Source organism: Protopterus annectens, chromosome 16.part0 (genome assembly GCF_019279795.1).
Source record: "Protopterus annectens isolate FY-2018-M chromosome 16.part0, PAN1.0, whole genome shotgun sequence".
Taxonomy (NCBI): Eukaryota; Metazoa; Chordata; order Ceratodontiformes; family Protopteridae; genus Protopterus; species Protopterus annectens.
The window spans coordinates 712,187,795-712,214,547 of NC_056750.1; the positions used below are offsets into that span (position 1 = coordinate 712,187,795).

Consider the following 26,753-nt stretch of genomic DNA (forward strand, 5'->3'; position numbering starts at 1 on the left):
GAGAGAAGAAGCTTCAGCTGACTGTGCGCAGGCCATGGGTTGCAGTCTGCAGCCTGGGCTAAGTACCTCTGATACCAAAGCCAAAGTCAGACCAGTTCCAAAAAAAAAATTGCATCCAGCTTGCTTCAGCCAGTGCTCCCTGGGCCTCAGTTTCATCAGGCTTACCCACAGGACCTTGTCAGGCTCCCTGCTATAGAATCATCTCCTGGTAAAAGGAGGGAACTTCCCCCAGGAATCCAGTGATTGTTATGACTCACATGAACATGAGCTGAAAATATAGACATATTTCCTTTAGTTGTTATGCTGATTCAGAGTCAGATGAAAATCTTGCCTCAGCTTCAACACCTGAGAATTTTACTTTTGGGGAGACATTCCAAAAAATGAGGGAGTTTTTCAACTGGGAGGCTCAAGATTAACCCCCAATCTAAGAAAAGGGTTAGAAAATTTCTTTTGCTTGCTGAGCATAACTCGCTGGCCTTTCTTGCAGGCTCAGAGGTAATGGACAATGTTCATTTTTAACTCTTCATTGCAGCCTAACTACCAATCACTGCTCCTAGGAAGACGGACCATTTCTATAGGGTTCTGGATTCTCACAAGCATCTTTTAAGAACCCAGTGGCTGACCCCAAGGTGGTCTGAAGGGAGCCAGAGATAGTGCCTCTATAAACTCCTTGCCAACCGAGAAAGAGAGTAGGACCCTAAATAGGTTTGGCAAGGAAATTTACACTTCAGCCACCTTGGCCATGAGTGCTCTCAATTGTCAGTTCCATATGTTTGAATTCCAGGGAAATCTGCTGGACCAGATGAAGGAAAAGTTGGAGGGGGATGGAGGATAGAGCTCTCACTAAATATTTTTTAGGTCTCTTCTGCAGCTCATGCTATCAGGTTGTGAAACATTCCTTGCTTTGTGGCTTTGATGTTTTAGAAGCATCTAGCATGGTGGCTGTCTGCGGGTCAGTTATCTGGGGGCATGCTTGATTGAGAGAACAAGCCCTTCCAGTGAAATTTAAATCTAAAATCTTGAATATTCCTTTTGACACAGATTTTCTGTTTGGACCCAAGCCCAAATCTAGTTTTCCAAAACTGTATGACAGGGTAAGTCCCTATGTACTGTAAAGGACTTTTTCCAGGTTCAGCCACCGAGGTTTAGTAGGTACTACCCTATGAATCCCTAGTCCTTTCCTGCCTCCCAGCATAAGCAAAGGAATATGAGGATCAGGAGGGTTAAGCAACAAAGACAGCAAAGGAGATGGCAAGTAGATCCAGGATCCAGGCCTAGAGGGGCCCAGCAGGTCAGTCAGGTCACTTTCTGCCTCCCCAAAGTACCACCCCATTTCCATTCCTTCCCCTACCTTCAAGGCTAGGAGGCAGACTTTCCCTGTTTCGAGACAGATGTCCAAACATTACCCAGGACAAATGGGCCTTTCATATCATAACTTCAGGATACAAACTACAGTTTGCCTCTTTCCCGAGATATGCAGCCATTCCAAATTCAGTTCCAAAAAGTCAACTCACAGAGGCTCAGCTGCAGATCAGCCTTTTACTAGACTGGTCTTCGAAAGAGTACCCAAGGAAGAAAGGGGCACAGGATACTATTCAAGGCTTTTCCTAGTACCATTAAAAGAAGGAAACTGGTGGCTAATTGTAGACTTATCTTGGCTAAACAAATTCATAAGTGTACCTAAACTCAAAAGTTTTGCTCTTCAGAAACTCCTGCCCATGCTTTCTTCACAGGCTTTACATGGTCATTCTAGAGCTAAAAGGCACTTGCCTCCACATCCCCTCAGCAAGACTTCACAGGAGGGTACCGCTGGTTTAGAGCATGTAGGAAGCATCCTCAATTCTGTGCTTTACTCTTTGCTCTGGCTACTGCTCCTAGAGTCTCTACAAAATGTGTCTCCAGTAGTTACATACTGTAGGACAAAGGGTGTCCAAATTTACTCCTGTCTAGAGGGTTGCATAATTCAAGCACAATCTGTGAAGGAATTAAAAGCATCTCTCCACCTAACCAGGGATAGCTTCTCAAGCCTGGGATTCATACACCCCTAATGCCAATTTAGTGATGTTCAACATGTTACACTGCTGCAGTCATTACACTTGGGTTATCCTGCCGTCAGGCGGTCCCGCAGTCGGCCAGAGTTCTAAAGTCTTGGTCCGGCGTAGGTTGCTGTCGCTTCTTCCCTGACGTCAGTGTGCCAGGGGTATATAAGATGCATCCGACGCCATTTTCTTCAGTCTTTCTTGCCGCGTGGTGCCCGAAACAGAAGCAGTTCGCAAGTGCCAGTCGGCCGACTCCTGAGATTTTCAAAGTCGAATTTCAGATCCGAAGTCTTCAGTAAAGCCAAGTACCCTGTTGGGGAAACTTTTTTCTTGCCTCAGACCGATGTCAGAAAAAGTTAATAATTGTATTTCTTGTGGGAAGCAAATACCTCATAAGGACTTCCACTCTTACTGTATTCCATGCCTAGGCCCTGATCACGACGTCACTAGTTGTCGGTTTTGTGCTAAATTTAACAAACGCACTATAAAAAGACGTTTTGATTTTGCTTTGCACTACTTTGGCCGAAGATTCAATTAAACTATGCCGTCGGATCAACCGATGACCACAATACCAAAAAAACGCAAGGACAAGGATAAAGACAGATATCTGAGGTCCAAAACCGACGACGAAACCTCTTCTAGGCCAGTCACCGGTTCTCAGTGAGGCGCTTTCGCAGCCTCTGACACCCGCTACCTCAGAGCCACAGGCCGCCTCCGACTCCCACGTGGAGACAACTAGGCCTCTGGAAACTCAAGGTATTGGGCCTACGGAAACTAATCCCTCAGATGGGTCCGGAGCCGCTGAGCAGGCATCGGCTTCTGAGGGTGTTTTCAGACCTTCACAACTTACCATTAAAACAACAGCCAAGACAAAAGTACCATTAAAGACAAAGAAACAAGTACAGCATTCTCCTGGACAGTCCTCCATGCCTACAAAACAGATGCTTAAAATGGCCGAAGACCTCATTACTCTAATCAGGGGTTCCCATCCCCCTCCTGAGAAAAGGCCTAGGCAGGATACAGACTATGATTCCTCTGATCAGGTTTCCATTTCCTCTGATCCCTCTTCAGACCAGGGATACTCTCTACCCCCCTATGAGGACTCTGATGCTGAAGAATCTATCCCTTCAGCCTCTCCTCCTGAGGATTATTCTTTTGGGGAAACTTTACATACCGTGAGGGAGCATTTCCTTTGGGAAAGTCAGGATTACTCAGAATCCAAGAAAAGGCTCAGGGATTTCCTTTTATTGCCTCAGCACAGGCCCCTGGCTATTCCGCCTGTGCTAGATATTGTGGCTGATTTGTTCTCTGAATCCAGCTTATCTCCTGATTCTTTGGCCCCTGCACCAGCCAAGCCAGATAGATAGTATAGAGTCCCTGACTCTCACAAGTTTCTTTATAAAAAAACATTTTGCTGATCCAGAAACTATTTCCTAGGGTCCAAAAGGAGTTAAGGCTTCCATTGCAAAAAATCCAGTACCCTCTGACAGAGATTCCAGAGCTTTGGATAGATGGGGGAAGAAAGTATACACTTCTGCAACTTTAGCAGTAAAGAGCTTTAAATTGCCAGTTTCACATGCTTAAGTACCAACAATATTTAATGGCTCAGTTAAAACAGAAAATGCTTGCAAACTCAGAAGCTCCTGATTGTAAAGAAATGCAGGATTTATTGCATGCAGTTGAACAGTTGGGAAAACATACTCTTCAATGTGGTTTTGATTCTTTAGAGGACTCTTGTAGAGCCGCAGTTGCAAGTTCTGTGATTCGAAGACATGTTTGATTAAAAGAACAGAGTTTACCTGATCATGTTAAGGCAAAATTATTAGATGCTCCTTTACAGCATGATACCTTGTTTGGTGTTAAGGCAGAAAAAGTGTTAAAGAAAATGGAGGATAAAGCTAAATCTATGCAAATAATCAAGGATTTCTTACAGGTACAGCCACCTCGATTTAGCAGAAATTGGCCAACAAAGAATTGGTCCTTTCCAGTATCAGACAGGCCACAAAGAGGCAGATACAGACGCCCAAGAGGCAGATCTCAACCCCAAGGCTCAAACAGACAACGACAGTGGGGCACCTCAACCCCAAAAGGAGGTGAGGACAAGTCTCAACCTTACAGGAAACAGTCACAATGACTTTCCCCTTCGTACGCCAAGCACTTCCCTTCTTAGAAGCCCCTCGGGGAAAACTAGCAAGTTTTTTCTCAAAACTGGCAAACAATCACCCAAGCCAAATGGGTTCTGAATATTGTGTCTCAAGGTTACAGGTTCCACTTTCATACTTTACCAAGGCTAAAAGGAATGCCAGACCTGCCACAAAATCAATGGGCAGAGGCACAAAAACAAATTTCAGCCCTCATGGACATGAGAGCTATTCAAAAAGTACCACAACAGGAACAAGGACAAGGATTTTACTTAAGACTCTTCCTGGTCCCCAGAAAGGACAAGGCCTGGAGGCCCATACTAGATCTTTCAATTCTAAATACTTACCTGGATATTCCAAAATTCAAAATGTTGACATTACAGCAGCTTCTACCCATGCTGGGCAAGAAGGCTTGGCTTGTTACTCTGGACCTCAAAGAGGCATACCTGCATGTCCCTATCAGACAAAATTGCAGAAGATACCTCAGATTCAAAGCTGGTACAATGCACTACCAATTCTTTGCACTGCCCTTTGGCTTATCTACTGCACCCAGGGTCTTCACAAAGTGCCTGGCACCAGTAATTGCATTTTGCAGACAAAAAGGAATTCAAATATATCCATACCTGGACAACTGCCTCATTCAAGCAGAGACAAAGGACATTCTTCTACAGCATCTGGCATTTGTAAAAAGGTTGCTAATTTCTCTAGGGTACACAGTAAATGAAAAGAAGTCAAAACTAGTGCCCTCACAACAGATTATATTCCTGGGTGCCAGCTTAAATGCAACGGCTCAGATGGCTTACCTCACGCCAGACAAACAAGTTCAACTAACTCAATATTTTCAACTACTGGCAAAAAAGTCCCATCTCCCTGCAAGAAAAATTCTGCAGGCCCTGAGATTCATGGCATCCTGCATACTACTAATACCATATGCCAGACTGCATATGAGGAAATTACAATGGTACCTAAAAAGTGTTTGGATTCAACACTCTCACAGTTTAGAAGCAGTAATACCAATAATTCCCTGCCTACAACAGGAGTTTCGATGGTGGTACAGGCATGTCACCTAAACAAGGGTCAGCCTTTTACCGTACACACAGCCAGGCAGACTCTAAAAACAGATGCTTCGGATTACGCCTGGGGAGCACACATGGCAGGAAAATGCATTTAGGGCAAGTGGACCACGGACCAGATGCATCTTCACATCAATCAAAAAGAGATGTTGGCTGTTCAAAATGCCCTAACAGCTTTCAAGGACCTTCTGCATCCAGGACAATTATTATTAAAGACAGACAACACCACAGTAATGTGGTACATAAACAAGCAAGGGGGCACTCATTCTTATCTCTATGCAAGTAAGCATGACCTTGTGGAACACAGCTCTAATGTATCAAGTTCACCTGCAAGCACAATTCCTGCCAGGAAAGAAAAATACTCTGTCAGACGATCTAAGCAGAAATATCATGGACCCTCACGAATGGAAATTGAATCCACAAATCTTCAGCATGGTAACGCAAAAATAGGGATGCCCAGACTTAGATCTTTTTGCCTCCCCACTGAATTGCCAACTACAAAAATTCTGCACAAGGACTTATCACAAACAAGCATGGAAAGTGGATGCTCGTTTGTTTGGCTGGAAAAACCTAAAAGTTTATGCCTTCCTGCCACTGCCTCTCCTTTCAAAGGTACTCCTAAAAGCCAGACAAGAAAAACCAGAGATGATCCTGATTGCTCCAGACTGGCCACTCCAGCACTGGTTCCCTATCTTAAGGAACTTAGCTCAAGGCCCACCATGGATTTTGCCTCAAATTCCACACCTTCTGACTCAACAAAACAATCAGATCCTGCACGGTCAGCTTAAAACCCTAAACCTGGCTGCATGGCAGATTCATTAGTCAAACAGGCAACAGCTCTCTCTAAAGCTGTTATGGATGTCATTTTGGAGGCCAGGAGGCCTAGCATCAGGAAAGCTTACTCAGAAAAATGGAAGAGATTCTGCGCCTGGAACCAGGCTCAAAGCCTTGATCCTCTTGTTCCAAACATTCCTGAGATTTTACAATACTTAACTGAGATGCTGGACAGAGGCCTATCCTTGTCATCAATTAAGATACATGCCTCTGCCATTTCAGCACATTACAACACATATCCTCCTTTATTCTCTCATCCCTTGCTAAAGCAGTACCTCAGAGGGGCTAAAAACATAAGACCACCCCGGAGAGCGCCAACACCAACTTGGGACCTCAATTTCGCTTTGGAAAAACTAACCCTGCCACCTTTTGAGCCAGCCAATACAGCCGATCTAAATTTTTTATCATGGAAAACCGCTCTGCTCCTGGCAGTAACTTCAGCACGAAGAGTCTCAGAGCTACAGGCATTAATGCCAGTGGAACCTTTTATAATTTTTCATCAGGACAGGGTTTCTTTAAGGACAAACCTTACCTTTATGCCAAAGGTGGTATCTAGTGTGGCTCTTAACCAAACCATCCATTTGCCAACTTTTTATCCAAACCCCCAGAATAAAGGGGAGAAACTTCTGCACTCTTTGGACATAATCAGGCAGCTATGCTTCTACTTGGACAAAACAAAAGCTTTCAGGAAAACTGAGCAACTGTTTGTAGCATATGCTGCAGGATCACAGGGCAAGGCTATCTCAAAGCAGACTATATCCAAATGGATAGGACACTGTATTCATTACTGCTACACACAGCATGGAAAATCAGTCCCAAATAACATTAGGCCACATTCCACCAGGGCAACAGCCACTTCAACAGCCTTTCTCAGAGGAGTACCTACCAAGGAAATTTTGGAGGCTGCAACTTGGAGTTCAGTGCACACCTTTACCAAGCATTACCACCTGCCTCTTTACTCTAAATCCAGAGCAGGATTTGCCACTGCAGTTCTGCAGGGCCTCATAGCCAATCCTAACTCTTTATAGACCAGCCACCCAACCTTAGCTTTGGGATTCTACCCAAGTGTAATGACTGCAGCAGTGTAACACGATGAACATAGTACAGTTTTGTACCTACCATAAATGTAGATGTTCGAGTGTTCACACTGCTGCAGTCCAGGTTACCCTCCCTCCATCCCATCTGAACTAGCTGGACTTATCTATACCTTTCTATCCTATACAACCTTTGTGGTGTATTTGCTTGTAACTGAAGGTATTGTTTTTATTGTATATGTACATTTTTTATTAGCAATATGTATTGCCTACCTACTTGGGGGCACCTGACATCTGGGGCAAGAAAAACTGAAGAATATGGCGTCTGATGCATCTTATATACCCCTGGTGCACTGACGTCAGCGAAGAAGTGACAGCAACCGATGCCGGACCAAGACTTTGGAACTCTTGCCAACTGCGGGACAGCTTGACAGCAGGATAACCCAAGTGTAATGACTGCAGTAGTGTGAACACTCGAACATCTACATTTATGGTAAGTACAAAACTGTACTTTCAGTCTACCTGCTGTATGTCTTTGTGGTGTGGGAGGAAACTGAAGCACCCAGAGAGAACCCACGTAAACCCAGTATGGACATGAAAATTTTGGTAAAAAGCAATCCAGCCAAGAACTAAACTGAAGAACTTCTTGCTGTGAGGTGACAACGCTACTGACTGCACCACAGTGCTACCCTTCTACACATGATGAATTTCTGTACGTTATCGCAAAACAACTGTTTAAAAGTTAAAAGTGCAAGCAACACAAAGATAATTTGGTTCATGTTTTCCAGTGACCATGTGACACCTGTTGAAGCTTGTGTGATATTCTTGCATATGGATCTTACTATAACAAGCTTGCTATGTGGAAGTTCTTATGTAAGAAAATCACTGTACTCATTTTTAGCGTAGTAGTTAAACACCACATATTGCAGAGGATTATTATGATGGTTTTAGTTCAGTTTTCTATCTCTCATAGCTCTGAAAATATGGACTGTTAATCATAAAACGTCTGCAGTGGTACTGACCAGAATGTTACTGTTAATTCTGTACAGAGGGGTGAACAAGGGATTTATGATTGGATCTTCAGTCTTGCCCAAGTTGTGCATTCAAGAAACATAGTCAAGAAGTCACCCCAAGAGTGAAGCCTGAGAACTGAATTTCCTGAATGCTGTTTGAGAACAAACAACAAATGGTTCTTTGTATAACATGAGAGTTTTAACTGCTCTGATGTACTACCAGTTTAAAAAAATATATGTAGTGGTGCAAAGTGTCTTAACAGATTTTAAAGCTGTTGGCTGATTCGCAGTGCACTTTGCTTCTGGTTGTCATTTGTCTAACATAGTGAAGCATGTTAGAATCGGAGACCCAGTGGTTATTCTTTATAATACATGAAGCTTATCTGCTCCATGTAGTTCTAGTTAATTGAAAAAAAAACATTGTGATTTGCTGGCTTTCAAAGCTGTAAAGCCCTTAGTGAGTGCTGTCACAAAGGCAGTGTAACAGTCTGATGTTCTTCAAGGATGCATCTGCAGTCCTAACAAATGGGTTGTCCTGCCTCAGGCAGCCCTTCGGTCAGCCGGATTCCAAAGTCTGGGTCTGGCCTCGGCTGATGTCGCACTTCACCCGACGTCATAGCTGCAGTTCAGCGGGTATAAAGGCATCAGCCGACGCCATTTTCCTCAGTCTTTCTTGCCGCGTGGCGCCCGAAGCAGAAGCTGTTCGCAAGTGCCGTTCGGTCAGAACCAGAGATTGCTCCCAAGGCTGTAGCAGCTACCTCTGCCAAAAAACCCCTCCCCTCTGAAAGGGAATCTAGGGCCTTAGAGAGATGGGGTAAAAAAGTTTATACTTCTGCTACTCTTTCGGCTAGGGCCTTAAACTGTCAATTCCACATGATTCAGTATCAGGAATTTATGTTAGATCAGTTAACTAAAAAACTGTCCTCGCCTGAACCATTAGACAAAAAGTCTCTTTAGGAAATGGTACATAACATTCAGCAGGTGAGTAATCATTCCTTAAAATGCGGCTATGATGCACTGGAGGCTTCCTTTAGATCAGCTATGACTGGTACAGTGATCAGAAGGCATGCATGGTTAAAAGAGCAGTCCTTACCAGACCATGTAAAATCAAAGCTCCTAGATGCTCCCATGGATAAGCACAATTTGTTTGGCTCCCCTGCACAGCAGGTGCTGAAGAAGGTGGAAGAGAAAGCAAAAATCTGTCCAGACAGTCAAGGATTTCTTACAGGTCCAGCCTCCAAGGTTTAGTAGGAACTGGCCTTCCAAGAATTGGTCCTTTCCAGACACCACCAGAGCACAGAGAGGCAGGAATAGGCGCCCAAGAGGCAGGGGTCAATCCAGAGGTGCCTACAGGGGACGTCAGTGGCAGCCTAACAACCAGCGAAGTACTGCCACAGATCCAGCCACTACCACTTCCACAGGACAATCACAGTGACTTGGCTCTGACACCGCCTACCAGGGAACAACTAGATGCACCCTTAGGCGGAAAGCTAGCCTTATTTTCAGTAAACTGGCATTACATCACAGGAGACAAATGGATTTTACAGACAATAGACAAAGGTTACAGGTTTCACTTCCATACTCTACCAAGGAAGAGAGGTATGCCAAACCTACCTCCAAATCAAAAGACAAAAGCTCTAGAACAAATAGACCACTTAATAAGGATGAGAGCTATAGAAAAGGTACCGTCTATGGAACAAGGGCAAGGATTTTACTCCAGACTTTTCCTGGTGCCAAGAAAAGAAAACCAATAGAGACCTATTCTCGATCTGTCCGCTCTGAACACATATCTCATTGTTCCAAAATTCAAGATGCTGACCCTACAGCAGCTTCTTCCCATGCTGGGCAAGGAGTCTTGGCTGGTAACTCTAGATCTCAAGGAGGCATACCTGCACGTCCCCATACGACCAAATTGCAGAAGATACCTCAGATTTCTTGCAGGATCAGAGCATTATCAATTCTCAGCATTGCCCTTTGGCTTATCTACTGCACCCAGAGTATTCACGAAATGCCTGGCATCAGTAATTGCTCATTGCAGGCTTCAGGGAATTCAAATTTACCCTTACCTGGACGACTGCCTGTTACAAGCGGACAACAAAAAAAAAATTAGCAAAAGATATGACAAAGGTCATTCATCTGCTGCAAGCCCTGGGATACACAGTCAATATAAAAAAGTCAAGGCTGATACCATCCCAAAGGATAACTTTCTTGGGTGCAGAACTGGACACATCAAATCAAATGGCATCCCTCACAGCAGAAAAGCAGAAGCACCTTCCTCTCTATTTCATGGCATTAACAACGCAGAACCAGCTAACAGCAAGGAAAGTCCTGCAAGCCCTGGGTTACATGGCATCCTGCATAATATTGATTCCACATGCCAGACTACATATGAGGAAGTTGCAATGGTACCTAAGGAATTTATGGTCTCAGCACAAGCACAGCCTAGAAACCCAAATTCCAATAATTCCATGCCTGAAGCAAGAATTCCAATGGTGGGCTCAGGCCTGTCAATTGAACAAAGGACTGCCCTTCCACAGCCCTCAACCAAGCCAGACTATCACCACGGACGCCTCAGACCTCGGTTGGGGGGCACACATGCTGGACAAGTGCATACAAGGCTTATGGACTCAAGACCAGCTGAACCTACACATAAATCAAAAGGAGATGCTGGCAGTAAAACTGGCAATTCAGACATTCAGACCGTTTCTTCAACAGGGTCAGTTGCTGATAAGGACGGACAACACCACAGTTATGTGGTACATCAACAAACAGGGAGGCACACATTCATACCCTCTATGCCAGATGGCAATGGACCTCTGGAATGTGGCCCTGAGCTTCAACATTCAGCTCCAGGCAATATGTGTACCAGGAAAAGAAAATATACTAGCAGACATCCTAAGCAGAACTACCACGGATGCCCACGAATGGATGCTGCATCCAGACATCTTCAAATCCATTACAAGGAAATGGGGACTACCAGAAATAGACTTATTCGCATCCCCACACAACCACCAATTGAAAAATTCTGCACAAGGACATACCACCCACTTGCTTGGAAGGTGGACTCCTATCTTTCAGTTGGGAAAACCTGACAGCATATGCATTCCCACCTCTTCCTTTGATGCACAAGGTGCTATTGAAGATCAAAGAAGACCGCCCAAGGATCATCCTGATAGCTCCAGACTGGCCGAGGCAGCATTGGTACCCATTACTGAGGAGTATGTCTCGGGAACAAATATGGCCTCTGCCCCTAGTTCCCTTACTGCTAACACAGAACAACTTCAAAACCCTGCATCCAAACTTGAAAACGTTGCAGCTAGCTGCCTGGAACATTGCATAAGACAAAATAACCCAGATTTATCTCAAAGGGTTAAAGACATTATCTTGGAGGCTCGCAGACCCTCAACAAGGAAAACATATTCAGCAAAATGGAAAAGATATCTCATTTGGAGTGCAGCAAAAGGAGAAAATGTGTCACTGGTAAACATAGCTAACATCCTGGAATACTTGGCAGAACTTTTCCACAATGGCCTGTCCTATTCTTCCATTAAGATTCATGCATCAGCTATTTCAGCAGATTACAACATGGACCCTCCAGTCTTCTCTCATCCTCTACTCAGGCAGTTTCTGAGAGGAATTAAAAATGTAAAGCCACCAAGGAAGCCACCATTGCCCGCATGGGACTTGAACTTTGTGCTGGAAAAGTTGACACTCCTCCTTTTGAACCAGCAGCAACAGCAGAATTACAGTACTTATCATGGAAAACTGCTTTCCTGCTTGCAATCACTTCAGCAAGAAGGGTTTCTGAATTACAGGCATTAATGGCAGTACAGCCCTTCCTTATCTTCCATCAAGATAGAGTGTCCATGAGAACTAATCCTACTTTTATGCCAAAGGTGGTCTCCAGGGTATCTTTATACCAAGCTATCCACCTACCTACATTCTTCCCCAACCCACAGAACAGGGGAGAAAGATTATTACATACCTTGGATGTACATAGGCAATGCGCTACTACCTGGACAGAACCAAGAGCAATAGAAAACTGACCAGCTACTGGTAGCATATGCAACAGGAATGGAAGGAAAAGCAATTTCAAAACAGACAATCTCAAAGTGGATAGGAAATTGCATTAGATTTTGTTACTCTTACCATGGAAAGACAACTCCAGAAAACATCAGACCTCACTCCACAAGGGCTACAGCCACTACTACAGCTTTTTACGAGGAGTGGCTACCAAAGACATTTTAGAGGCTGCTACTTGGAGCTCCGTGCATACATTTGCCAAGCATTATAATCTACCCTTATACTCCAGATCCCGAGCAGGTTTTGCCACTGCTGTTTTGCAAGGGATCTTAACTACACCATAATCTTATTAGTACCTCCTCCCCCAGTTTGGCTATGGTATTCTACCCATTTGTTAGGACTGCAGATGCATCCTTGAAGGACATAGTACAGTTTTGTACCTACCATAAATGTAGATGTCCGAGAGGTATGCATCTGCAGTCAGGATTACCCTCCCTCCTTCCCCTCTGTGGTACTCCTAGGGTATTTGCCCATCTTGTAGCTAGCTGGGGGAATCTGTTATGGTGTATTTGTTTGTATATATGTATATACATGTTTATTTTTATTTTGCTCTCTGTTATTTGGAAACCTTTACATTTATCCAAATTTAGCCTTCCTAGAGGGCACCTGGCATCTGGGGCAAGAAACACTGAGGAAAATGGCGTCGGCTGATGCCTTTATACCCGCTGAACTGCAGCTATGACGTCGGGTGAAGTGCGACATCAGCCGAGGCCAGACCCAGACTTTGGAATCCGGCCGACCGAAGGGCTGCCTGAGGCAGGACAACCCATTTGTTAGGACTGCAGATGCATACCTCTCGGACATCTACATTTATGGTAGGTACAAAACTGTACTTTCTGTTTACACTCAACAGTCTGTTCTGTTTACACTCATCTTTCCATGCCTCTCCACTGTCCATATATTTGCAGAATAGCTAGATTTTTGCCTCATGTTTGGTCTGTTCCTCATAACGTCTTTGGTTTTCAGATAAATTACTGAGGACTGAAGACACTAAATAATGTTATACATTTTAAGTTACAGACCATCAGAAAATGCAGACGGTCACACATCCTGTTATTCTGGTAACTTTCTAAGGTTATTACAAGAAGTCAGGACACGTTACAGGTGGACAGCAGGCAGAAACAAATCTTGTACTCTGCTGCTGTTTGCTGGTCAGTGGTACTGACAGATGTAACTGTCTAGCCCAAGACCTCACCTAACTTTACTAGGCGGTGCTTAACATTTGTTATGGTCGGGTCTCGTGTCACTGTGGTGCTTAACTGATCTGTGGCTTTTCAAATATCAGAGTGTAATCACTGTGCTACATGTATTGAAAAGACATTTATAATAGCCCATGATTCAGTTATACAACTGCCCTTAAAGAGGGAGTCAGTAGAAGACTTCTGCACTGCTACAAATGTCTGTAATCAAAACTGTGAACATATGGTTGTGTGCATAAGGGGTATGTCATAACCTCAGTAATAGTAATTTTTTACTTACTGTTGCTATTTGACTCAGTTTTTAATTGTAATGTCTCACTCAGGTTTTTTACTCAAGAGTAAAGGCAGAAGCCATTCTTGTGATAGAGGAATCTTTGTAAATCTGCCATATTTGTGATGTAGACAGTACTGGGGAACAACTTTGTCTTTGCATAAAACATATCTGATGCTTATACACACAGTAATATTAAAGGTTAGCCATTTTTGCCATTGTTGCAAATGTATTTAGTATGTAACATAAGCACTGATGGTGCTAGGGAAGTGTTTCAAGTAGACATTAATGCACTTCCAAGCGTAGGTGTATGATATTTATTGAGCACACAACCCAGCATGTTGTCTAATAGCTGTGAAAGTATAATTTTAATAGTTTGTGGTGGGAGCTTATTTGTAATGCTGAAATGAACATATTTTACATATTTGTTAGCCAGAAGTTTTACTTGATTTCTAAGTCGTACACATTTTTCAGCATAAATAAAAATATATATTTTTTTCAAATACAACCCTCTAATTTCTGTCATTTTAGCTGATAATGAGAACAGTGTTGCTCCCATTCAATCAAAATCACCATCATCAGTCATTTCAGAAGAAAACTGGAAACAGCAGTACCAAAGAAACTCCAGCAATAATGGTACGTGTCAGTAAATTTTGTCAAGTGATTGCTTTGTAGACACAGTAACCATATTTAAAGTAGTGGTTAGAAGTTACATTTGTCATTGCAGGGGCTTAGTGCAATACCATTGTAGTTGCTCTACACAGGACCTTCCCAATACACACTTTAGGTCAGAGCCACAGTGAGGTGAAGAGGGAAGATACCCCAGGCAATACCAGAATTTATTTCTGAAGCATCACAAATGAATACTGATATTGCACTTGCAGATGTAGCCTAAGCTCTCTGTTAGTAACTGTAGCAACATGGTTAGTACAGTTACAAGGTTTTTTTTTTTTGGCTCCTCTAATTTGGGTCAAGGGGTGAGCAGGCTTGGGGACTGCTAAGAGCACTACATGACCTGTATATGTTTCTGTTGGAGATACATTAGCAGTCATGTAGACAACTTTTGGCTTTGACCCATCCATTCTAGACTATGACTGTTCAGCACTCCCCCCCAATTAAAATGCTTTATGATATTAGTGCTGCTTTGAAAACAGTGCAACATATGTAGTCAGACTTTCTTGATCACTGACAAACAGCAGCTTGCTAATAGTAATGTAATTGGCTAAATATGTTGTAATTGTTAGAATATTTTTAAACATTTTTATTAAATCATGTTTGAAGCTGTAATATGGGTGTATACACATTATTAGAAAAGAAAAAAACAAGTTATTATTTTACTGTTATGCAGTACAATATGCATATATATTTTAACAGTTTTCATTCACTCCAACATTATATAAGTTGCTTGATTCTGCCTTCACTTAAACCTCACGCCTTCTCCACCTAAACATTCTGCATGCTTTCTTCCCACAGATTCCATTTATTTCTAAGAAAATTGTTCCTTCCCTTTTCTAAAGATCCCACCACCATCTTTTATCACCTTTACAATACCAAGAAAGTGATGTTGTTTAAACAAACTTACCATTACATTAGCCTTAATATATATGGGACATCCTGACAGGGATCATACCCAGTTAGTCAAGTTTCCAAAGCTTTAGGGCTCCTTCACATACCACAGCCACTGGTAAATGTAAGGCTGCAAATAAAACCAATGCCTAGGGGACAAAATAACTTCAGGGCATTCTTGCCTGACAAGATGCCAATGCCATGCACACAAGACAGGAATACACCAATCACAAATCACAGAGCGGCTACTGCAGCGATGATCTGTTCAAACATGTACTTGCACAACTGCACTATGTTCATCATAACATCAATGCTGTAGCAACCTTAAGCTACATGGGACAAATACCAGAAATTATTGAGTAATGAAGGAGGATTAAGGAAGTTTTGGTAGACTGATGTACAGCTAGAGAAAGAATCCAGTTTATAGTGTTTGGTAAAAGTGTGCACCAATGGCTAGGTTGCTGACTCTAGAATACTTCTAGACTCCACCCCTTTACAAAAAGCCACAGATTTTGGCAGGGCCGCCTGGAAGTGACTTGCTATGGTGAGAATTACAAAAGGTAGCAGCATGGGGCAACCTGGTAAAAATCATTTGTTTAAACACGGTTTGTCTCTTCTTACCTTCATAAGAGACTAGATTTTGTTCTCTCATTACATTATCTGATGTAATATACTAGCTGCCTGTGGACATCCACAGTGTGAAAAATTATATTCTTTCTCCTCCATTTTTAGAATCTAGAAAGAAAACAGGGAGATGAATATCTTTGCTTGGTGTAAACTGAAATGACCTTGGGCATAAGGGATTTGTTCTCAGTTATTCTATCATTTTGGAAAATAAGATAGTGATTACTCACCATAAGAGTTTGTAATTTAATCTTCTTACAGAAGTCAGAGCAATAAGGAACACTGTTATTCAAGACAAGAACTTCAGTTCAGTCTTCATGAGCCACTTCAAAAGGAGGTAATCTTAAGTTTTTCTAAAACAAAATTAATGTCCCAAGCTGGTGTCACATGTCTGGTAGGTGGGTGGATATGTAAAACCTTTTTCAAAATCTGTTTCACCAGAAATGGAATAGAAAGGGGGATACCAGAGCAGATCAGCAGAAGTGACTAATAGATGAATAAGAAAGGAGGCCAGAGGATACTGACTCACAAAAATACTGAAAAATCACAAGAATCTAATCCTTAAATGGATCCTGGTTCTTGGAATTGTACCAACTAGAAGCTCTTTTGCACATACCCATATATGATTTGCTAGTGATAGGTTTCTTTGCCTTTTTAATACCTGCTACACATCCTCTAAAAAGGTGCCTAACGTGTATTAAAGTTTATAATCTAGGCAGTCGGCTTAAGTTGAACACTGGTGTATCAAATTCTCCCTGTTCTGTGTGAGTAATTCCATTCTGTCAGGAATCTTACAGTAACTGCCCTTGGCCAATTTAAAAAAAAGGTGGGGGGGCACTGTTGCATGGACCAAAAAGGGTCACAATAATCTTTGGGTAGTCCTTTAGAATCTTGAGAAGAACCCTGATTATTAGAGGAAAGGGTAGAAAAGCATGCAGAAACATTCCCATCCATGGGAATGAAAAAGCATCTCTTTTCCAGACTTTCATGCATGGGGTCCTTTAGCAGAGTGTCTTTAACTATCTGCTTTGATGGAGGCAGATGGAGTCCCCAAAGATGAACCATTTCCTGGAAGAACCCTGGGTTCAACTTCCTTTCTTGAGGGTCACTTCTAGTCCTGCTCAGCTTGTCTGCTACACTACAAGGTTTTGTTCAGATAGAATACTTGTAGCCTGGAGGGACAAAGTTAACCAGATTACTAGATCTGAGGCTGCCACAGCTAGTCTGCAAAGGATGAGGTAAAGTCTGACTCTCCCTTGTTTATGTACCACATAATTGTGGTGTTGTCTGTCATTACTAGCAGAGGGCCTGGAATCAAAAGATGGTTCACAGATTTGAGAGCTTTTGCAAGACCCACTGTTTCCGTGACATTTATGTGCTTCAGATTAACTTGTTTATTTCACAAGCCCTGTACTTTCACCCCCTTGAACACACACAGCTCCCTAAACATAGTCCGAGTCATCTGTCTTTACAGACTGATTGACGGCTGGCAGGGAAAGAAGGAAATTTGGATTGAGAGAGAGAAGTAATTTACCGACCAGTTCAACTGCCTTTTTAGAACCCTAGCATTGGGATTTAAAATGATACAGGATGTCATTGTTGAGTCCAAACTGATTTGACAAACCTTTGAATATTTCTCATGAAGCCTGACCAAAGGAATCATGTAAATACTTGAGGCCATCAGTCCTAGCATTCTGAGATTTTCTGGCAGATCCCTGAGTCTGTCTTGAAAATGTGAGTTGTAATTCTGCACTGTAGTCTTTTTTTCAAACACACTGAAAACTAAAACACCTTTATTGAATTGCTACTTAAGGCACAGTCAGATATACATTTATATAAATGAGAACAAACCATTTTAACATGTTCATAGTTACAGACATTATACATCACATACATTCCTTTATACAGTTACGGATACAGAATTCTATAAATTGCTCAGTTCCTGCCTTCACTTAAACCTCACTCCTTGAAAATATTTTGCATGTATTGTTCCCATACTTTCCTTTTTTTTGTATATAACTTGCTTCTACTCTTTTTGAAATGTCTGACTTCCAGAAGTTCTTCGTATTTCACTGTTGCAGTCATCACATTTGGGTTATCTGCTTGCGGTAGCCCTCAGTCGGCCTGATTATCAAAGTCTTGGGTCCTGCATTGGTTGCTGTCTCATCTTCCATGACATCAGGTAGTCAGCGGTATAAACCATGTGGCCAACGCCATTACATCAATCTTTATTGCTGTGCAGTGCCCGAAGCAGAAGCAGTTCGCAAGTGCAGGTTGGAACCGAAGTCTTCAACTAAAGCTAAGTGCCACGTTGGGGAAACTTTTTCTTGCTCTAAACCGATGTCAGAAAAAGTCAATAATTGTATTTCTTGTAGAAAGCAAATACCTCAAAACATTTTCATTCGTACTATATTCCTTGCCTAGGCCCTGACCACGACGTACCTTGCTGTCGGTTTTGTGCCTTATTTAAACAGAGCCATCGTCGGTATATTTACACTTCTAAATATTTTGGTACTCTGTTCAGTTACCCAGATATGGCTTCGGTAAGCCACCCGACTACAGACATTCTGAAAAAACGCAAAGATAAAGACAGAGACAGGCCGCCTAGGTCCAAAGTTGCAAACGACTCTTCTGCTAAGCTAGTCACCATTTCACTGGTACTCAGTGAGGCGTTTCCGCAGCCCCTGATACCCGCTACTTCAGATTCACAGGCCTCTACTGAGACCCATTCGGAGTCCGGTATGCCGCGAGATGCTTCAACTGTGGAACCTGCGGATGTCTGTACCTTGGATAGGTCCGGAGCAGCTGTGCAGGCATCAGCTTCTGAGGGTGTATTCAGGCCTACTGACTTGCATATTAAACCAACGCCATCTTCTTCTTCAAGGCCTAAAACTCGATCCATGCCTAGAAAACTGACACCCAGACCGCATGGTCAGGCCTCTATGCCTAAAAAACAAATAATAATGGCTGAAGACCTTATTACATTAATCAGGGGAAGCCAACCTTCCCCCTCTAAGAGACCTAGGACTGAATTTGCTTATGATTCTTCTGATCAGGATTCTGAAATTTCTGTTTCCTCTGATGACCAGGATTTACCCTTATCTACCTATGAGGATTCTGATGCAGAGGACTCTGTTCCGTCTGCTTCCCCTCCAGAGGATTTTTCTTTTGGTGAAACCTTGCATACTCTTCGGGAGCATTTTCGCTGGGAAAACCATGATTACTCTGATTCTAAAAAGAGGCTTAGGGATTTCTTCTGCCCCAACACAGGCCTTTAGCTATCTCCCCTGTACTGGAAATTGTTGATGATGCCTTTTCGGAATCTAGCTTGGCCCCTGACTCCTTACCTCCTGCTCCCAGAAAACCAGATAGATATTACAGGGTTCCTGACTCTCTCAGGTTCCTCTTGAAAAATCCTACTGCGGATCCTGAGACCATTTCACAGGGACCCAAGGGCATTAAGGCTGCTACTGCCAAAAATCCTACCCCGTCTGATAAGAGATTCCAGGGCACTGGAGAGATGGGGTAAGAAGGTATACACTTCTGCAACCTTGGCCATTAGGACCTTAAACTGCCAGTTTCATATGTTAAAGTATCAGCAGCATGTTATTGGATTGCTTAAACAGAAAATTATGTTGATTCCGGACTGTGCTGAAAATAAGGATTTACAGGATTTAATGCATTCTGCTGAACAAGTTGGAAAACATACTTTGCAATGTGGTTTTGATTCCCTAGAGGCATCTTGCAGGGCTGTTGTCACTGGGTCTGTACTTAGAATGCATCCTTGGTTTAAGGAGCAATCTTTGCCAGATCATGTTAAAGCTAAATTGCTGGATGCTCCCTTAAACCAGGACTGCATGTTTGGCAACAAAGAAGAAGTACTTAAAAAGATGGAGGAAAAAGCTAAATCTATACAAACTGTTAAAGATTTCCTGCAAATACAGCCTCCAAGATTTAGTAGGCATTGGTCCTTTCCTGCTTCTTCCAGTCCTTCTCAGTCCAAACTCAGAACCAGCAGAGCACCCAGGCTTCAGTCCCAAGGTACGCACAGGACTAAGCAGTGGGGAGCTCCCACTTTCAAAGCAGGGAGTAGTAAGACTCCCCCTATGGTAAACTGCCTCAATGACTTAACTTTAAAATTTCCAAGCCCTTCTCAACTGACTGCTCCTTTGGCTTCAGTCCCAAGGTACGCACAGGACTAAGCAGTGGGGGGCTCCCACTTCCAAAGCAGGGAGTAGTAAAACTCCCCCCTATGGTACACTGTCTCAATGACTTAACTTTAAAACTTCCAAGCCCTTCTCAACTGACTGCTCCTTTAGGAGGAAAGATTGCTCTGCAGGCAAAAAACTGGGAACTCATTACCCAGGACAAATGGGTTTTAAATATAAAAATAAAATAAATGGCTCAGAGTGCAGAGAGGTACAGAATAGCAAGACCAACTGAAAAAAGGAAGCTGCACCAAACTTACACAACCACCACGTTTATTAGCAAAGAAATAAAAGTAAAAAAGATAACATTAGCGCTTTCACGACTGCTCTTGTCGCTTCATCAGACAAACTAAACACCTCTCCAACCAGTTTATATCATGTTAGCTATCAGCTGATAGGAATCAAATGTTCCAATTATCTAATTAAAGCAAGCTAATGTAGTCAGAGAATGCTATAGTAAGTTGCATCTAAAATTAAAAAGCCAGTCCATAGATATACATATGTGAAAATATATATAAACATCTCTAGGTATATATAAAGAAAAATTTGTCTATTAGAATATATATATATATATATATATATATATATATATATATATATATATATGCACACATACATATGTATATATCAGGATATATTTACATTAACCCAAATGCAGGCAAAAACTCATAATAAAAATTATTAATTTTTAAAAAACATATTACTATCTAAGAAAGCCTCATAGAATAGTGTAATACTAAGACAGTCATCTTGGAACAAAAAAAACTTCAAGGAGTTTCGTCTAAAACTCATATAAAGGCATATTAAGGCTTACAAAGGCACGTCAAAAACATATTAAAAGTATATATATATATATATATATATATATATATATATATATATATATATATGAGAAAATTTATGCATACGTAAATAACTATGAAAGTTCTATAAAAATACTTAACGCCTGAGACGGCGAGACTTCAAGAAAGGTTTTAAGGATGTTGTGCTATTTAAACCAGGGTATCTTTTAGCATTCAAAGAGAGGATCCATTTTTGTTCAGTGCTCTCAGTTAGATTTTCTATATCACCTCTTCTTACACTAAGGTGGACAACTTGAATAACAAAAAATTTAAAATGATGTGTGCAGTCTGTTTCCTTGATATGTGTAGCCAGGGCATTACTATCTTTACAGTTGTTGATATCCCTAATATATTCAAGGATCCTGTCCTTGAACTTTCTGTTAGTTTTACCTGTATAGAATACAAAACATTTCTGGCAGAAAGAGAATTAAACAACATTCATTGTTCTGCAATCAGCACAGCCTTTGCTTGTGATAGTAAATTGTCGCACAGGGTGTGTAAATATATTGTCTCTGTAGAGGTGTGGCATGCAGAGCATCGTCTGCATGGAAAGGTGCCAGTGCGCATGGACTGAATAGGTCTATCTATACCTGTCTTATTGCAAAGATGAGTCTTCAAAGACTTGTTGCTTCTAAATGAAAACGATGGAGTATTGCCTGTCTTGTCCATGAGTCCCGGGACCTCATGTAAAATATGCCAATATTTTTTAATAACGGAATTGTACTCATTTACATCACTAAAATGCTGAAAAACTACTCTAAACCTATTATTTGTCGAGTTTAAAACATGCTGGTCATCATTCTGTGTGACATCCATCAAATATGGTTTACATCTATTATCCCTTTGTGTCCAGGCCTGGACTATAATGGTCTCAATTTCTTTCTTTCATTATCTCTATCTAAGAAATCTAATTTCACATTTTCAAGTGCTACTCTAGCTTAGTCATCTTCATTGTGTAGTCTTAAAACTGTATATATTTGTCCCTTTAGGACATTTTTGGCAATATGTTGTGGATGCATACTAGTTCTGTGCAGCAGGGCATTTCTCCTGGTGGGTTTCCTGTATATACTACTGCTAAGCCTGTTCAATTCAGATTTCCTAACTGTCACATCCAGGAAATTGATCTTAGTTATGGAATGTTGATACGTGAATCTTAAAAAATCAGTGGTAGTATGTAAGTAGTTCACAAAATCAGTTAACTCACTTATAGTGCCCTTCCACAACATAAAGATGTCATCCACAAATCGGACATACCATAAAATATTCCCAAAGAAGGGATTAACATCTGACAGAGAGAGCTGTTCCCAACATACCAATGCCAGGTTGGCCTAGCTATTTGCACAAGCAGTTCCCATAGCCACGCCAACCTTCTGGAGATAGAACTCATTTTCAAACACAGAGACATTATTGTCTAGGATAATCTCTAATAGGCTGCAAATAAGTTGAACCTTGTCATTTTCATAACATCTGTTCATAGTAAGAAACTGTCTGATCATATTAAGGCCCCATGTGTTAGGTAATGATGTAAAAATTGACTCAATGTCCATAGTAACAAAGATATATTCACTCTCAATTGTCATTATTCTGTTGTGCAACCTTTCTAAGAACATTTTTGTATCTCTCAGTATAGTGTGGCATCCCTCTAATAATGTGTGGAAGTTGCCCTCCACAAAGATGGAGAGTGGTTCAGTACACCACCCCGCATCTGAGACTATTGGTCTCATAGGTGGCATTTGAATATTTTTGTGTATTTTCAGAAGGCCATAGATTCTTGGGACAACTGGGTTATTGATGTTAAAATACTTAAATAAGTGTTCATCTATTAGATTAATCATCAGCAAATCAAAGATCAAAAAAGACACCTTTTCCATCGCTGCATTTACAACGGATTTAGTGACACATTGATAAGTATCGCTGTCTTGAAGTAGAATTCTCATTTGTCTCAGGTACAGCATTTTATCTAAAATTACTATGCCTCCACCCTTGTCTGCTTGTTTATTTTCGATGGAGTGCATATTTTTCAGTTCACGTAAAGCAGTGTTCTCACAGCTAGATATATTATGAAAACTGTTGCATGCCTTTTCTAATTGTAGCTGTCTAAAGCTTGTCTCACAGACACTAATAAAGGATTGTATTCCCGGATGAACAGCTGGGACAAAAGTACTTGGTTTACTGTATCTTGAAATGTCAACATTATTATGTCTCTCTGTATCAGAAAACATGTTTTTTAAGGAAAGACTCCTGCCAAGGAGCCTAAGGTCCTTTAACATTTCAACAGGATCTGCTCATTTAGCAGGAATAAAGGATAAGCCTTTATTCAGTAATCCAATTTGTTCTTTGCTTAAAAATATTGAGGAGATATTTAAAACCAAACCTGTGTTCAGGTCCGCCTTCTCTTCTGTTGTCATGCTCTGGGTTCCAAATTCTGTTGTTTCTGCATCTTCCCCTGTCTCGGTTATGCTCCTCGATCACGTTTTGAAGGGTAATGGATTTCTCAATGAGAAATCTCCCTTGGCGTTTAGGTCTAAAAAAAATATTGTTGTCCGAACTGTTGTCTTCTCGATACCGTACCTTTGAAGTCACTGGTACATTGCTAGGGGAGTTTACACTGGTGCCAGGTTCACTTAGGCACTTATTACTCCATTGTTCAGGTATAAAATTAGTTTTAAGACTTGTAACGGCATTATTAGAAGGCGCCACTGTAACAGGTGGTTCTGTGCCCAACTGCCGTAATGTGGGCATTGTTTTCTTTATGTATACCTAGAGATGTTTATATATATTTTCACATATGTATATCTATGGACTGGCTTTTTAAAGAAATTTTAGATGCAACTTACTACAGCATTCTCTGACTACAACATTAGCTTGCTTTAATTAGATAATTGGAACACATTGCCAGGTTTGCCACTGGGCTGCCATTCAGGACACAACATTGCATCAATCTAAACCAGCTTGGGTGACTTGAACTACCCAGCCTAATCCAGTATAACCAGCTGATTAAGGCCTATAAAATCCTCTATAATCCGGGCAATACTCCTGCACTTAAAAATATTATCACCCCCTATAACAATTCTAGACCACTTCGACCCTCTAACAAACTACTAATTCTGATAAGCAAAATTAATAACACAGCCGGTGACTCTCTCTTTGCAAACTCTGTAAGTAGATCCTGGAACTTTCTTCCAGCTGCTATTACATTACTTTCCACCTTAGGTCAATTTAAAACTAGACTGTAACAATATTTGTCACTTAACTGGCTATGTCACTGTATCAAGCCTGGCTAACTCTCCCTAGAATGTGTAAAAATCTGATGTCCTTCAAGAATGCAACTGCAGTCATAACATGTGGGTTGTCCTGCCTCAGGCAGCCCTCGGTCGGCCGGATTCCAAAGTCTGGGTCCAGCGTCGGCTGGTGTCGCCTCCTCTCCGACGTCAGAACAGCTGGAGTATAAAGGCATCGGCCGACGCCATCTTCTTCAGTCTTTCTTGCCGCGCGGTGCTTGAAGCAGAAGCAGTTCGCAAGTTCCGGTCAGTCAGCTCCTGTATTCTACGATACCGAAGTCATCAAAAAAGCTAAGTACCCCGTTGGGGACCTTTTCTTGCCTCAGCCGATGTCAGAAATTACTGAAAAAGTTAACAATTGTCTTTTTTGTGGTAAACAAATACCTCATAAGGATTTCCACTCTTACTGCCTCCCTTGCCTGGGCCCAGACCACGACGTCTCGGCCTGTGTAGCCTGTGCTCGCTTCAACAAGCGCACTCTCAGGCGCTGGGTGGAGTTCGCTGAAGATTTTTTCGGCGATAAATTTGCTTACACCATGCCGTCGGATCTTCCGACATCGCAAACTCCCAAAAAGCGAAAAGACCGGGACCGACATCCTCGGCCCGCGTCTACCACCGACTCCACGCCAAAACCTAGCGTGAGTGCTCCGGTTCCCTCTGAGACGGTCTCTCCACTGCTCCGAACCGAAGGCACCGCATTACCGACGACTCCGATTCCAGACATTACTCCGACGCCAGTTATAGACTTTCCTCCGGATACCGAAACCGAGGAAATGCCCGAGACCATTGCTGTAGACAAGGTCACTCCTGCACGTGGAGCTGCCAGGCCTCCTATGGCCATGTCTATTAAGGCCTACACTAGGGCTAAGGCAGCCAGCAAAACAAAGCATATTGCTTCCAAATCTTTACCTCAGCCGACTCCGGAGACACAAATTATGTCCATGGCTGCTGATTTAATTTCCATGATCAGAGGTTCACAGGCCCATCCTGAGAGAGCATCCCAGCCTCCTCCTGATAAAAGCCCCGGGTTGAACCCTCTGACCCTTCTCCTTCTGATGAAGACTCTGAGGGCTCTGTCCACTCTGATAGCCAGGAAGAGCTCTTCTAGACCTATGAGGACTCGGATGCAGAAGAATCCATACCTTCGGCCTCCCCTCCTGAGGATATTTCTTTTGGGGAAGTTCTGCACACCATGAGGGAACATTTCAAGTGGCAGGGTCAGGAATATTCTGATTCTAGGAAATGCCTTAGGACTTTCCTTAAGAAGCCTCAGCACAGGCCCTTAGCTATTCCTCCTGTACTTGATGTTCTGGATGATTTGTATTCTGATTCTAGTGCTACCCCTGATTCTCTTCCTCCTGCTCCAGCCAAGCCAGACAGGTATTACAGGGTCCCAGGAACTCATTCCCATTTATTCAGGGCCCATACTGCTGATTTGGAAACTATTTCACAGGGGCCTAAAGGAGTTTCAGCCTCCACCTCAAAAAATCCTTTGCCCTCCAACAGGGAAGCAAGGTCATTAGAGATGGGGTAAAAAGGTTTACACATCCACTACCTTATCTATGAGAGCTTTAAATTGCCTTTTTCATATGTTCCAATATCAGGATTATCTGTTAGAAGATTTACAAAAAACATTAGCTTCTCCTGATCCTTTAGACAGGAAGACTTTGCAGGAAGCTGTACATAACACTCAGCAAGTAAGCAATCACTTCCTGCAGTGCGGATATGATGCACTGGAAGCTTCATGTAGGGCAGCTAAGACAGGGGCAGTGTTGCGTAGACATGCTTGGTTAAAAGATCAACCTCTACCAGATCATGTAAAAGCAAAACTTCTGGATGCACCTTTGGAAAAGAACAAGCTTTTTGGTGCAAATGCTAAGGATGTGTTAAAGACCATCGAAGAAAAAGCAAAATCAGTTCAGACTGTGAAAGATTTCCTCCAGGTTCAACCCCCCAGATTCAGTAGGAATTGGCCTTCAAAAAACTGGTCCTTTCCTAGTCCAGAAAAGTTTCAAAGGGGTAAGACCAGACGTGGCCGAGGAAGAGGCCAATACAGAGGCCCTTACAGGGGACGACAATGGCAGCCAGGAAACCAAAGAAGTGACGCAGGGGTTTCACCTGCCCAACAACCACAAACTCAATGACTTTCCTCTACTACCGCCTACCAGGGAACAACTAAAAGCTCCCTTGGGCGGGAAATTATCTCTGTTTGCAGAAAACTGGCACAGACTGACAAAGGACAAATGGATTTTGGACATTATAGACCGAGGGTACAGGTTTCATTTTCATACCTTACCAAGAAAACAAGGCATGCCAAATCTACCACAACATCAAAGGGCAGAGGCTATCAAGCAAATCTCTCTGCTGACTCGAATGAAAGCAATAGAAAGAGTTCCACAACAAGAACAAGAACAGGGGTTTTACTCAAGACTGTTCCTTGTTCCAAGAAAAGAATCTCAATGGAGACCAATACTGGACTTGTCCGCATTAAACACCTTTCTCATAGTACCAACGTTCAAAATGCTGACTCTACAGCAACTCCTTC

At 42.2% G+C, this 26,753-nt stretch overlaps 1 protein-coding gene across 13 annotated transcripts in view; it reads left to right on the forward strand.

Annotated features, from left to right (window-relative positions):
• LOC122790995 (zinc finger protein 618-like) overlaps positions 1–26,753 on the forward strand; it is a 2,638,133-nt gene that overhangs the window by 2,431,571 nt on the left and 179,809 nt on the right. For all 13 annotated transcript variants that reach the window (XM_044058728.1, XM_044058724.1, XM_044058727.1 and 10 more), the window contains one exon: positions 14,219–14,323. In XM_044058728.1, the coding sequence (XP_043914663.1) occupies positions 14,219–14,323 (105 nt within the window). The remainder of the gene's footprint in view (positions 1–14,218; positions 14,324–26,753) is intronic.